Genomic DNA, 14,869 nt, shown 5'->3' on the forward strand with positions numbered 1-14,869 from the left:
TTTGATGGTTGCTATCACAAGGAAGTTATATCATTTAGAGATAAGCCATCAGTTCTCGTCATTTGCAAGAGCCAGACAGGAAGGCCTGGTGTGCTGTGATTCATGGGGTCTCAAAGAGTTGGACACGACTGAGCGACTGAACTGAACTGAACTTGGTCACAACAGTTTCATTTGCTGATAGTATATCACCTTGTTTTATGTGTTTTTCCATTAAGGACACTTTGTTTAATATATGCCATTGATTCACCAACATTGAATTCACAGTCAGCAGCACTGCAATGCATGCCTGAACAAAGCTTACCTAACAATGTGTATTTTTCTCTAGGTCACATCAGAGCCTTCGTGCCCTTAGGAACCCTAGACAGCACTTCAGCACAGTGCGTGGGGACTTTTTTAAACAGTGAAGTCACCAACAGAAACTACAAAAATGCCAAATATGATCCTATATATAGACTGAGAAAAGGACTTTGTTGACAGAATGGAAGCTGAAATAAGACAGCACTGATTTTGGCCAACCCCAGTGGGGAACGCATAAGCCAGGCAACTCCAATTTTTCACTTCTTTATCCATGTCTGTGAGTGACCATGAAAGTACCACACGTGTGGATTTGGGGGTTACAAATAAATTTTAGTGAGTGGGTGAATTCACAAATAAGGAATCCACAAGTAATGAGGATTGAATGTAATTGTTTATTAAAAGCACTGGTCTTGGGGTAATATGTCTCCACGAATTTAGGAGCTTAATTCCAGTAGACATTTTTTAAATTGAAGTATAGTTGATGTACAATGCTGTGTTAGTTTCAGGAGCACAGCAAAGTGATTCAGTGGTGGTGGTTTTTTTTTTTTCCAGATTATATTCCATTATAGATCTAGGTGGTGCTAGTGGAAAAGAATCTATCTGCCAATGCAGGAGGCATAAGAGACACAAGTTGGATCCCTGGGTTGGGAAGATCCCCTGGAGGAGGGCATGGCAACCCACTCCAGTATTCTTGCCTGGAGAATCATGGACAGAGGAGCCTGGTGGGCCACAGTCCACAGGGTCGCACTGAAACGACTTAGCACACACTCATAGGTCATTACAAAATACTGAATATAATACCTTGTTCTATACAGTAAATCCTTGTTGCTTATCTATTTTATTTATAGAAGTTTGTATCTGTTAATCCTATATTCCTAATTTCTCCCTCCCTCCCTCCTTTGGTAACTATAAGTTTGTTTTCTGTGTCTGTAAGTCAGTTCCTATTTTGTATGTAGATTTATTTGTATTATTTTTTAGATTCCACATATAAGTGATGCCATACAATTATTTGTCTTTGTCTGACTTCACTAAGAATAATATTTTCTAGGTCCATCTATGTTGCTGCAAATGGCAATATTTCATTCTTTTGTTATGGCTGAGTAATACGCTATTGTATATATGTATATCACATCTTCTTAAGCCAGTTGTCTGTTGATGGGCATTTGGGTTGCTCCTATGTATTGGTTATTATCAACACTGCTGCTGTGAACATTTGGGGGTATGAACATACAAAGAAAACATATGTATCTTTTCAAATTAGAGTGTTCATTTTTTTCCAGATATATACCCAGGAGTGGAGTGGTAGCTCTAGTTTTTTATGGACTCTCTATTATTTTCCATAGTAACTGTACCAGTTTACATTCCCAACAGTGTTAGACTTCCCTGGTGGCTCAGATGGTAAAGAGCCTGCCTGTAGTGCAGGAGACCCAGTTCGAGCCCTGGTCAGGAAGATCCCCTGGGGAAGAGAATGGCCACCCACTCCAGTAACCTTGCCTGGAGAATTCCGTGGACAAAGAAGCCTGGCAAGCTACAGTCCATGGGCTCGCAGAAGAGTCGGACACAACTGAGACTAACACTACTACTACAGCTACTCCACCAGCAGTGTGTGAGGTTCCCTGTTTTCCACACACTCTCCAGCATTTACTATTGATAGAATGTTTGATGATAGCTATTCTGACCTGTGTGAGCTGATACCCTGTTGTGATTTTGATTTGCATTTCTCTAATAATCAGCAGTGTCGAGCATCTTTTTGCTTGCCTGTTGGCCAGCTGTTTGTCTGCTTTGGAGAAATGTCTGTTTAGGTCTTCTGCCCATTTTCTGATTGGGTTCATATTTCTTATATTGAGTTGTACAAGCTATTTGTACATTTTGGAAGTGAACCCCTTGTCTATTGCATCGTTTGCAAGTATTTTCCACCAATCTGTAGGTTGTCTTTTTGTTCTGTTGATGATTTCCTTTGCTGTGCAGAAATTTTAAAGTTTGATTGTTGTTCAGTCACTAAGTCACATCCTACTCATAACACCCCAGGGACTGTAGCCTACCAGGCTCCTCTGTCCATGGGGTTTTTCCAGGCAAGAATACTGAAGTAAGGTTGCCGTTGCCGTTTCTTTCTCCAGCGGTATCTTCCCAGACCAGGGATCGAACCCACAGCTCCTGCATTAGCAGGCAAGTTTTTTACGAGTGAGCCACCAACCTAGCCCTTTAAGTTTGATTAGGTCCCACTTATTTCTGCTTTTATTTCTTTTGCCTTGGCAGACTGATCTACGAAAACATTGCTACAGTTTGTCCCAGAGAATGTTTTGCTTATGTTCTCTCCTAGGAATTTAATGGTGTCATGTCTTAAATTTATAATTAAACCATTTTGAATGCACTTTTGTATATGGTGTAAGAGAATGTTCTAATTTATTTGATTTATATGTAGCTGTCTGGCTTTCCCAACACTACTTGTTGAAGAGACTGTCTTTTCTCCATTGTATATTCTTGCCTTCTTTGTCATAGATTAGTTGACTCTAAGTGCATGGGTCCAATCAACTTTTAAGATAATAAATGCTTCTTAGCTGAAAGAATACTTGCTTCCCAGTTGCAAGTTACTGAATAAACCTAGTTCTTCATTATAAAAATTATTAAAATAATAGTGGTTTGAATATACAAACCTCACAATGAAAACAATAACAACTCTGCAGTAGAACCTTACTTCTACCTACATCACTGTTTCCATGGAAAAAATGTATTCCAGATTCCAATTAAGATGCTATGGTCCTTCTGCTTCCTGAGTTTTTAGTTCCAATGATGACCAATCCACCACACGCACCTACAGTGTAGGACTTCCATTTTCCCCTCTAGTCTAGTTCTGGGAGCAGAGCTTAAGAGTTGGACTCAGAGGGTATAAAGGAAAGAACAGGGTTGCAGCTTTTAAAAGAGAGTACCTGGGGCTTCTGCTTGGAAGATATTTTTCAAATGACTCTCATGAGTAACCCTGATCATAAGGAAAGGAAGGGATGATTGTCAATATAGCTCCAAACTTGACAAAAGCAAAGTGATCCTCCTGCAATAGAATTTTGGACCATATGGTTCTTTGATCTGATCCATAAGGGTGTTTCCTACCCTTCTTAAGAACCTGAAAGATATTATTAGCAGTGTTAAAAACGCAGATGCTGATCTTCGCAATGATGAGCTGTGGTAGGACGTCTCTGATCAAGAGGATAAATACCCTGAAGTTTATATTAATTAAGCAGTATTATTTATGCTCTGTGTTTTCCCACAACATTACTATACTCTGTGATATTTAACAGATGTATATGTCTTATGTTCATTTGTATTCAGTTAATGATTAAAAATTCAAGGTGAAAAGATAATAATGCAGAAAGGAAAATATGTGATGGTATACTAAAACCTTTATGGAACTTAATAATGAACCTCAGAGGTTTCTTTTAAACAACAGGCTTCCTGGGGTGGGAGAGGAGGACTTTTAATGAGATCTGCTCTCTTTCTTGTTAGTTTTCCCAAGTTTAATCTTTTAAAAATAAGTATTTACTTTTATAATGTTTAAAATTTTAATACTTTAAAGTTTTATTTCCATTTACAATTATTGCAAAATATTGGCTATATTCCCAACGTTGTACAATACATCCTTGAGCCTATCTTATGTCCAATAGTTTGTACCAACCACTCCCCTACTCTATATTGTCCCCCACATCTAGTAACCACTAGTGTGTTCTCTGTGTGTCTCCTTTTTTTTTTTTTCATATTCACTAGTTTATTGTATTTTTTTTTTTAGATTCCACATGTAAGTGATATATAGTATGTGTCTTTCTCTGGCTTACTTCACTTAGCATAGCGAGTTTGTCCATGTTGCTGCAAAAGGCAGAATTTCATTATTTTTAATGGCTGAGTAGTTTCCATTGGATATATACACCACATCTTCTTTATTCATTTATCTGTTGATGGACACTTAGATTGCTTCCATATCTTGGCTATTGTAAATAATGCTGCTACATACATTGGGGTGCATGTATCTTTTCAAATTAGCATTTTTTGTTTTTTCAGATATATATCCAGAAGTGGAATTGCTGGGTCATATAGTAGTTCTATGTTTAGTTTTTTTGAGACACCTCCATACTGTTTTTCCACAGTAGCTGCACCAGTTTACATTCCCACCAACAGTGCGTGAGGGTTCCCTTTTCTCTGCATCCTGGCCAACATTTGTCATTTGTGTTCTTTCTAATGATAGCCATTCGGACAGGTGTGAGGTGGTATCTTCTTGTGATTTTTGATTAGCATTTTCCTGATGATTAGTGATGTTGAGCATCTTTTCATGTGCCTATTGGACATCTCCATTTCCTCTTTGGAAAAATGTCTATTCAATTCTTCTGCCTATTTTTTTAAATTGAAGTGTTTGTTTTTTTAATGTTGAGTTGTATGAACTATTTATATATGTTGGGTAGTAATCTTTTACCAGCCATATTATTTGCAAATATTTTCTCTCATTCAGTAAGTTGTCTTTTTGTTTTGTTAATGGTTTCCTTTGCTGGGCAAAAGCTTTTAATTAGGTCCAAGTTTAATCTTTAAATGAAACATAAGGGACTATGTATTAAATATGTTTTATTTCAGCTTTAAAAATTCAGCTGTTTTTATTTTTAATAAAATAATTTAAATATATTAATGTAATACAATATATTAGTGTTTGACTACTTTTCATCTTAATTTATCCCAAAAACAAATAATGCCTATTCTACTTTTAGGAAATAGAGTGCCTACCAGAAAAGGAAATCAATCTTATTTAAGTCAGAACTCTTAGGTTTCCTTTCTATAAATGGTCTCTAAATAGATTAGGAATAGTAGCATATAAACCTCTTGTTTGAAATCTGGTATGTACACCAGCCTATATAATGTTCCAGGAAGTCTAGCTGCAAAGGAACTTTTCAGGCTTTATCTACTGAAATTCTTACATTTCCTTGGCTTTGGAACTCTATTTCCCCAGAAATTTTAACATCTTACATTACTTTGTAAATGAGGGAACACAGTTATAGGAATCAGCTTGTTGCAGGCAAATGGCCCTTTCTCTGGGCAGAAAGAGGATTTGTGAAGCCACCTTGGCTGCAGTGAAGTCAGAGAGCTGAAGCAGCATACTGGGAACCTCAAGTCTTTCTTCCCCTTCTTTTCAGGATGACAGAAAATATTTTGTACCTTCTCTAGAAAAAGTAATTACTTTTATTCTCCATTTCACATGTGTTCTGACTCTGCCCAGGTGACCAGGTGACCTAGAACTGTCTTAGGTCCTATAAGAGAATGTGCAAGGACTAAGTTAATATTTTGTAGGAAAAGTTTTATTGTTTTTTAAATAAGTTTTTTGATAAGTAATTAATCCTGAAATGCCAGTGCCATTGTAAACCATTAAACAAATTTAAATGTTTTCTTTAATTAAATCAATCTTTTTTACATGTCATAAACTTTAACATTCTTTTTTAAAAACAGCAAAGAAATAGGAAGATGACAATGGGCAAACAAATTGTAGACTGACTAAGGATTTTTATTAAACACAGGAACAGTTGAGTTTTTTTTGTTTGTTTGTTTTGTTTTTTTTTTTTTTATTCTCTTTTTTTTTTTTATTTTTTTTTCTTTTATTTCTTTTTTTTTTTAATTTTATTTTATTTTTAAACTTTACATAACTGTATTAGTTTTGCCAAATATCAAAATGAATCCGCCACAGGTATACATGTGTTCCCCATCCTGAACCCTCCTCCCTCCTCCCTCCCCATTCCATCCCTCTGGGTCGTCCCAGTGCACCAGCCCCAAGCATCCAGTATCGTGCGTCGAACCTGGACTGGCAACTCATTTCATACATGATATTTTACATGTTTAACAGTTGAGTTTTTAAAAACCCACAGAAAAAAGAATTGCATGTGATTGATTTTTAGTAGGATAGTGATTTGACCGTATGAGAACGCAAAATTTTCTGTTTCACTTTATTTATGCAGCTAAATAAAATATCAAACACTGGGGAAGCACAACAAGTAAAACAAAAGATTGAGGTTTACATTATTGGAATAACTCTTTAGTTTAAGGCAATTATCTAACTCTTGTTAAATAAATAGGAAGAGGACAATTAGCTCATACACGGGAAGGTTCAGTCAAAGAAGGATTACATAGCCTTAGGAAGATATCTTTACAAATGTTGGCAAGGCCGCAGAAGCTGGTTCAATTATTTATGATTTCTAAAATGACCAGAAAAAAAACTTTTTTCTTTTTTTTAACCTCAGAAATTAGCCTGATGAAATTTTTTTTTTAATTAATAGTTTGTAAGTTGAGCCAAAGGGCTTAGGCAAGTAAATATGATTTCTTTTAGTCAATGGAGAGTGATGTTATGAGTACTATTCTAATCGTGAAGATGGTAGTACCATGAGATGTCATGAAAGGTGGCCATGGTCATATTTACACTGCTCCATTCAGTTCAGTTCTATGAATAAGTAAGCCCATGGTCATTAATGGTGGTAGGACTATGCTGTATTAAAATTTGTTTTGGTAACATTTACTTATTAGAAGAAATGTTAAGATTTGTTTTCTTAACAGTGTTTTTTCCTCTTTTTAGCTGACTACACAGTCTCTGCCTTTTCCGTGTTTTCGTGGCCAGAGACATGACCTGACAGCTTGATGACCAGTCTCAGGGCCCTCGGGTGACTGGCTGGGGCACCATGGAACTTAAAGTATGGGTGGACGGAGTTCAGAGGATTGTTTGTGGGGTCACCGAGGTCACAACTTGCCAGGAGGTTGTCATAGCCTTAGCTCAAGCAATAGGTAAGTGAATTCTCGGGGTGTCTGAGCTAGACAGTTTATACCTATGCTCTCTGTTTCTGTTTCTGTTTGTTTGTTTTAAGTACAGGAGTCATGTGGGTTTTGTTCATCTGGTTCCATGATCATCTCTCAGGTGCACTTTTACTGACTGCTGTCCCCCACGCCCCGCTCAGGTCAATCTGTGAAGACACTTTTCTCTGCCTCTCCTAGATTTCACTTATCTTGAGTCTAGAGTCTACACTGTCTTTTCTTCTCCTGATGTTTATCCTAAACAACAATTTCTGGAACTGAAAATGTTTTCTTGAGCCAAAACATGGATTTCAAGTTCCCAGACCCTTCATTAGGGAAAATCCAATTTACTTATTATTCTGAATACTTTTAGAAAAGAAAATACAACAAATTAAATGGCATTTCTTCCTGTAAAAAGTACAGGAAGATAACATGCACTTTTTAAATTTTACACAGGGAAGGTGAAGTTGTCAAATCCGTGCTTGCTGGCTCCATCTTATCCACTTACCGTGCTGCAACTTTTATTCTTATTTATTCTCAATTCATCTTTATCATATTTTATGCATATGTTTTAGTTTCTGTAATTCCTTTTGGAACATGATGAGCACATAAACACCTATACCAGTAAAGCCAGTGATGTGGGCTGAAGTTTGTATTTGCATCTTAAATCCATCACTTAGCAAACATGTAGAGTTGACCCTTGAACAGCACAGGTTTTAACTGTGAGGTCCACTTACATGTGGTTTTTTCCCCAGTAGTAAATCCTGCTCTACTACACAATTCAGGGTTAGTTGAATCCATGCATGTGGAGGATCTGCAGATAGAGGGGGCCAGCTGACTGTAAGTTACATGCAGATTTTCAGCTGCGTGAAGAGCTGGTGCCCCAACCCCTGCATTGTGCGCCGTGCTAGGTGTCATGCTAGTTTTTATTGGAAGCGTGTCGAGCCAGCTCAGGCTGAAGACAAGTCGCTGTTACTGTGGCACCTTTGCGTCTGGTAGAGGTGACTGTAGCCCAGCATTGTGGCAGATGCACTGTTAGAAGCAGTCAGTGTCCCTATGCAAAGACAGAGGCTTTCCTTTAATGCTGACGCCTTTTGATTTTTCCTGAAACACTGTATGTGAAGTGAAGTTGCTCAGTCGTGTCCGACCCTTAGCGACCCCATGGACTGCAGCCCACCAGGCTCCTCTGTCCATGGGGTTTTCCAGGCAAGAGTACTGGAGAGGGGTGCCATCGCCTTCTCCGAAACACTGTATAGCACACTCATATATTAAAACAATGCTGAGAGTGCTGGCTTTCACATCCCTTGAAATTTTCTTACATTTGACACTACTGTTATGTTTGCAGACATAAATTTAGTTATTAGAGAGGAGGAAATTAAGGCATTTAATTTTATCTCATATTCTTTACAACTTAGTCATCACCCCCTTTAAAAAACTAATTTAAAAACATAATTTATTTGGAATAAATGTTTAGTATTGTTGGTTTATTATCTTTCTTAGTGAAAACTAGAATTAACAAGTATCAAATCTTAAGTTTCTTTTGTTATATTTGAGAATCAAGCCATGGACAGTGGTTAAAAAACAACAACACGAAGAAGGCAATGGCAACCCACTCCAGTACTCTTGCCTGGGAAGTCCCATGGACGGAGGAGCCTAGTAGGCTACAGTCCATGAGGTCGCGAAGAGTCGGACATGACTAAGTGACTTCACTTTCACTTTTCACTTTCATGCACTGGAGAGGGAAATGGCAACCCACTCCAGTATTCTTGCCTGGAGAATCCCAGGGACAGGAGCCCGGTGGGCTGCCATCTCTGGGGTCGCACAGAGTCGGACACAACTGACATGACTTAGCAGCAGCAGCAGCAGCAGCAGCAGCAGCGGTTTTTAGAAAAGTCAGAGTAGTTGAAGACTATAATAAGCTGCCTTTGTTCAATTGGTAACCATGTTCTCTACACAGAATTTCAAGGCGAAACTGTCCAGATGTACCAGGTGTGTGTTTATCCGTTTGGACTAAAAAGGATACTTGTTTGTGGACAAGCTAAAAAGAAGCTTTAACTGAACCTATCCCCTAATTTTGCTTTCTCAGTAACTCAGTCCAGAACTATTTTGAAAAGCTGACAACTTGAGTACAAGAGGCTTTATGACATTTTTCCATACCTGGCTAAGCAACTCTTTTTCTGATTCATAAATACTTCATTGAATTTAGAATTCACCTGAGAGATGATTCAACTGTTGATCCCCACGTCTGTTGTACCATGAGATTTTCTCAGCCTCATGTTCAGCATGCTTCTGATGCATGCTTCTGATGCACACTTAGATATTTATCTCCCTTGTCATGAGAGTTATTGATACTCCAAGTCTAAACATTAAATGAAAATGTTCCTGTATTTTGACCTTATTTCTACTATAAAAAAATAATAGAGGACTCATTAATTAGGGAAATTTATGCCATAACAAGCACCTGGAGAAATCTCTGTGGCTTCACATAGTAAAAGTTTAGTTACACTAATAGCAGCATATGGACTGAGCAAAACTGCAGATGTTTCTAAAAAATTTACAGTGAAGCAACCTATAGGATAGCTTCTTGGGTTTAAGTCCACTTATTTGCCTCATGTAGGGGCACTATACATATGATTAGGGATTATTGAGTTTTTCTGGATAGCTAAAATTGCTTTCAGGAAACCATCAAGATATAAAAACATGTACACAGTTGACAATCTGCAAATATATATAACAGCTAACAGTTTCTGACTCAATGTTGTTAATACTGATCAATCAAATTAAGTTAGAAAAGAGCTTAAGACAAACCATAATTTGATAAAAGATTTATTTAAAATATTTATTTGGCTGCGTCGGCTCTTGGTTGCTGCAGGCAGGATCTTTCTTTGCAGCATGCAGGCTCCAAGTTCGAGGCTTCAGTAGTTGGAATACATGGGCTTAGTTGCCCTGCAGCATGTGGGCTTCTAGTTCCCTGACCAGGGATCGAACCCATGGTCCTTGCATTGGAAGGCAAACTCCCAACCACTACACCACCAGAGAAGTCCCTTGATAAAAGATTTTAAATGTTATCTACTAGTATAGATGAAAATCCTTTCTGCTCTGATATTTGACAGGTTATATTTGGGTGGTAGAAATCGAACACTTTCTAAAATTATAAGACAGTAACTAAAAGTGAAACCACGATGACACACTTAATTGGCGTGAAGTGATTAAACTGCCCGGCAGGAGTGCACTGTGTTTGGTCACTGTACACCCTGGGCTTTCTGAAACATTCCCAATTGTAAATACTCAACCTTGGTTTTCCCATAAACTATCCCAGAAATGCCATTATTTCAGAATTCAAACTGCTTCTTAAAACTGTACATGAAACAGAAAACCTTTGACAACTCATCTGTCTCAAGTTATAGTTGAGAAAATGCATTTGCTTTGATAAAATCACAAACAAAAAATATGAAAAGAAGATACTTCTCCCTTCAAGTAGCTTAGAACTTAAAGTACAGCTTACAAAAGATTAGAGAGGAAGAGAAGAGGAAGAAATCAAGGAGACTAAGGGAAAGGTTTTCTGATTCATACTGCTTTGTTGCCTGGTGCCAAAGTACTGAAGATTCAGTTTTTCTCTGTTCCCACTTCTTGTCCTCATATCTTTTTCATTTGGGGCCAGTGAAAGTGAAAGTCGCTCAGCCATGTCTGACTCTCTGCGATCCCTTGGCCTATACAGTCCATGGGATTCTCCAGGCCAGAATACTGGAGTGGGTAGCCTTTCCCTTCTCCAGGGGATCTTCCCAACCCAGGGATTGAACCCAGGTCTCCCGCATTGCAGGCAGATTCTTTACCAGATGAGCCACAAGGGAAGCTCTTGTGGGCCAGAGCTAGCATTTAATAGAAACAAATTGACTGGAGCTGGGGGCCCAGGGTGGCATGGACTGTTCTAAGAAGCCACGTTTCTTAGAGTTTGCCCCAACAGAATCAGTTCTCAAACAAACACATTTTATACTGAACTCGAGTTTTACTATTTGTTAATATTTATTTCTCTTCTCTGAAAGTTCCTTCAAAGTGTGGAGGTCCTGCTTGTTCTTATACCATTGCTTTTCCTGAAGCAGGTGCTCGATAAAAGAGTTTCTAGAACAGTGGTGCCCCCTAGACCTTTCTGCAAGGATGGTGATGTTCTGTGCCTGCATGTCCAGTGCGGTAGCCTTGAGCCACATGCAGCTATTGTGTACTTGAAGTGTGGCTAGTGTAACTGAGGAATTGAATGTTTAATTAAAGTTTAAATGTGGCTAGTGGCTACTAGCTATTGTAGTAATATGACTAATTGCTATCTAGACTAAAAATGTCAAAACCCAAGCTTTGTGTTCCATCTGTTGCCTATCCTCATATTTCTTCCTTCTCAGCTCCACAAATGAGGATGCTTGCTTTTTTTTTCCCAAATAAAAAATTTTAATTGTAATATTAAAGGAGAAGCTAAAGGAGGAGCAAGGGGAAGAAAGAAAAACAGGAAGAAGTAAATACAAAATGTGCATCAGCAGGCAGGGCCTCCTGCACCCCATCCCACCTCAGCCTGCAGGCCGAGCCCCAAAGGCCAGCAAGGGGCTCTCTGTAGGACCCTGGACAAGGTCTCACAGACCTGCCTCACGACCTCTACTTCTTCCTCCACCTTGCGGGTCCTGCCTTCACTGTGGTAGGGCCAAAGGAGCCCAAGGGCCTCCTCAGTTCAGTTCAGTTCAGTCACTCAGTCATGTCCGACTCTGCGACCCCATGAACCACAGCACGCCAGGCCTCCCTGTCCATCACCAACTCCCGGAGCCTACCCAAACCCATGTCCATTGATTCAGTGATGCCATCCAACCATCTCGTCCTCTGTCGTCCCCTTCTCCTCCTGCCTTCAATCTTTCCCAGTATCAGGGTCTTTTCAAATGAGTCAGCTTTTCACATCAGGTGGCCAAAGTATTGGAGTTTCAGCTTCAACATCAGTCCTTCCAGTGAGCACCCAGGACTGATTTCCTTTAGGATGGACTGGTTGGATCTCCTTGCAGTCCAAGGGACTCTCAAGAGTCTTCTCCAATACCACAGTTCAAAAGCATCAATTCTTCAGTGCTCAGCTTTCTTTATCGTCCAACTCTCACATCCATACTTGACTACTGAAAAAGCCATAGCCTTGACTCGACGGACCTTTGTTGACAAAGTAATATCTCTGCTTTTTAATGTGCTGTCTAGGTTGGTCATAACTTTCCTTCCAAGGAGTAAGCGTCTTTTAATTTCATGGCTGCAGTCACCATCTGCAGTGATTTTGGAGCCCAGAATAATAAAGTCAGCCACTGTTTCCACTGTTTTCCCATCTATTTGCCATGAAGTGATGGGACCGGATGCCATGATCTTAGTTTTCTGAATGTTAAGCTTTAAGCCAGCTTTTTCACTCTCCTCTTTCACTTTCATCAAGAGGCTCTTTAGTTCTTCTTCACTTTCTGCCATAAGGGTGGTATCATCTGCATATCTGAGGTTATTGATATTTCTCCTGGCAATCTTGATTCCAGCTTGTGCTTCTTCCAGCCCAGCGTTTCTCATGATGTACTCTGCATGTAAGTTAAATAAGCAGGGTGACAACGTACAGCCTTGACATACTCCTTTTCCTATTTGGAACCAGTCTGTTGTTCATGTCCAATTCTAACTGTTGCTTCCTGACCTGCATACAGGTTTCTCAAGAGGCAGGTCAGGTGGTCTGGTATTCCCATCTCTTTCAGAACTTTCCACAGTTTATTGTGATCCACACAGTCAAAGGCTTTGGCATAGTCAATAAAGCAGAAATAGATGTTTTTCTGGAATTCTCTTGCTTTTTCGATAATCCAGCGAATATTGGCAATTTGATCTCTGGTTCCTCTGCTTTTTCTAAAACCAGCTTGAACAAATGGAAGTTCACAGTTCACATATTGCTGAGGTCAAAATGACCCCACTTGCACCTCAAAGATGAGGGGCTGAGTCCAGAATTGCAGACCAGTAACACTTTCTTTTAATTGATTAGATCTAAAATCTTTGTATTATCTTTGATTATTTTCTAATACCTTACAACTAATCCATCAACAAGTCCTGCCCACACTACCTTCAGTGTATATCCAGGATCGTGTTGCTCCTCCCCATAGCCACTAACACTGGATATAAGCCGCCATCATGACTTACTCAGATTTTTGCGGTGGCCTTCCAGCTCATTTCCCTGTGTCATTCTGATCCCCTCCAGCCTATTCTCAACAGATTTATTTTAAAGTAATACTTTGAAAATGCACATTATCATCAGTGTTCTGCTCAAAACCCCTTAATAGTCACCACTCACTCAGAAAATTTTAAAGTCCATGCACTGGTTTTCAGGGCCCTAGATGAATCCCTGCTCTACCCACAGTCTCACTCACTGTTGATTGCTTTCCTCTTAAACATATCAGAGACATTTCTGCCTTAGTCTTTGTATCTCTTCTTCTCTTTGCTGAGAATACTGTGCACGCAGATATCTTCCAAATTCACTTCCTTGGCTCACTGCTTAAATGTCATCTTTTTAAAAATATTTTTTAATAATTTTATTTACTTATTTATTTTTGGCTAGCACTGAGTCTTTTTCTTTTAACTTTTTATTCTGTTTTGGAATATAGCTCAGTTGGTAAAGAATCCACCTGCAGTGCAGGAGACCCTGGTTCAATCCCTGGGTTGGGAAGATCCCCTAGAGAAGGGAAAGGCTACCCACTCCAGTATTCTGGCCTGGAGAATTCCATGGACTGTATAGTCCATGGGATTGCAAAGAGTCGGACACAACTGAGCGACTTTCACTTTCGCAGCTGATTAGCAATGTTGTGATAGTTTCAGGTGAACAGCAAAGGGACTCAGCCAAACATATACATGTATCCATTCTCCCCCAAGCTCCCCTCCCATCCAGGCTGGCACATAACATTGAGCAGAGTTCCCTGTGCTATACAGTAGGTTCTTGTTGGTTATTCATTTTAAATATAAAGATTCCACATATAAGGGTTGTCATAGGATATTTCTCCTTCTCTGACTTCTTTCAATATGACAGTCTCGAGTATATCCTGTTGCTGCAAGTGGCATTATTTCATTTTAATGGCTGAGTAATATTCCATTATATACACGTACCACCTCTTCCTTATCCATTCCTCTGTCAGTGGACATTTAGGTTGCTTCCTTGTCTTGGCTAATGTAAACAGTGCCACAGTGAACACTGGGGTGCATGTATCCTTTTAGATCATGTTTTTCTCCAGATATATGCCCAGGAGTGGGAGTGCAAGGTCATATGGTAGCTCTTGGTAGCTCTATGTTTAGTTTTTTAAGGAACCGCCATACTTTTCTCCATATTGTCAGTACCAATTTACATACCCACCAACAGGGTGGGAGGGTTCCCTTTCTACAACCTCTCCATCATTTATTATTTGTGGATTTTTTGATGATTGTTATTCTGACTGGTGTGAAGTGATATCTCCTTGTAGTTTTGATTTGCATTTCCCTAATCATTAGCCATATCAAACATCTTTCATGTACCTATTGGCCATTGGTATGTGTTCTTTGGAGAAATGTCTGTTTAGATCTTCTGCCCGCTTGTTGACTGGGTTGTTTGTTTTGATGCTGATGTTTGTAAATTTTGGAGACTAATCCCTTGTTGGTCACATCATGTGCAAATATATTCTTCCAATCTGTGGGTTGCTCTTCATTTTGTTTCTGTTTCATTTGCTATGCAAAAGCTTCAAAGTAGGTCTCTTAAATGCCATCTTATCTCAGAGCC

At 39.1% G+C, this 14,869-nt stretch overlaps 1 protein-coding gene across 12 annotated transcripts in view; it reads left to right on the forward strand.

Moving 5' to 3' along the window:
- The window catches only part of RASSF8 (Ras association domain family member 8), a 137,101-nt gene that overhangs the window by 108,188 nt on the left and 14,044 nt on the right, over positions 1 to 14,869 (forward strand). For all 12 annotated transcript variants that reach the window (XM_044941264.2, XM_045165322.1, XM_044941265.2 and 9 more), the window contains one exon: positions 6,887 to 7,092. In XM_044941264.2, the coding sequence (XP_044797199.1) occupies positions 6,990 to 7,092 (103 nt within the window). In that variant the 5' untranslated portion in view covers positions 6,887 to 6,989. The remainder of the gene's footprint in view (positions 1 to 6,886; positions 7,093 to 14,869) is intronic.

This window comes from Bubalus bubalis, chromosome 4, assembly GCF_019923935.1.
Source record: "Bubalus bubalis isolate 160015118507 breed Murrah chromosome 4, NDDB_SH_1, whole genome shotgun sequence".
NCBI classification, from domain to species: Eukaryota; Metazoa; Chordata; class Mammalia; order Artiodactyla; family Bovidae; genus Bubalus; species Bubalus bubalis.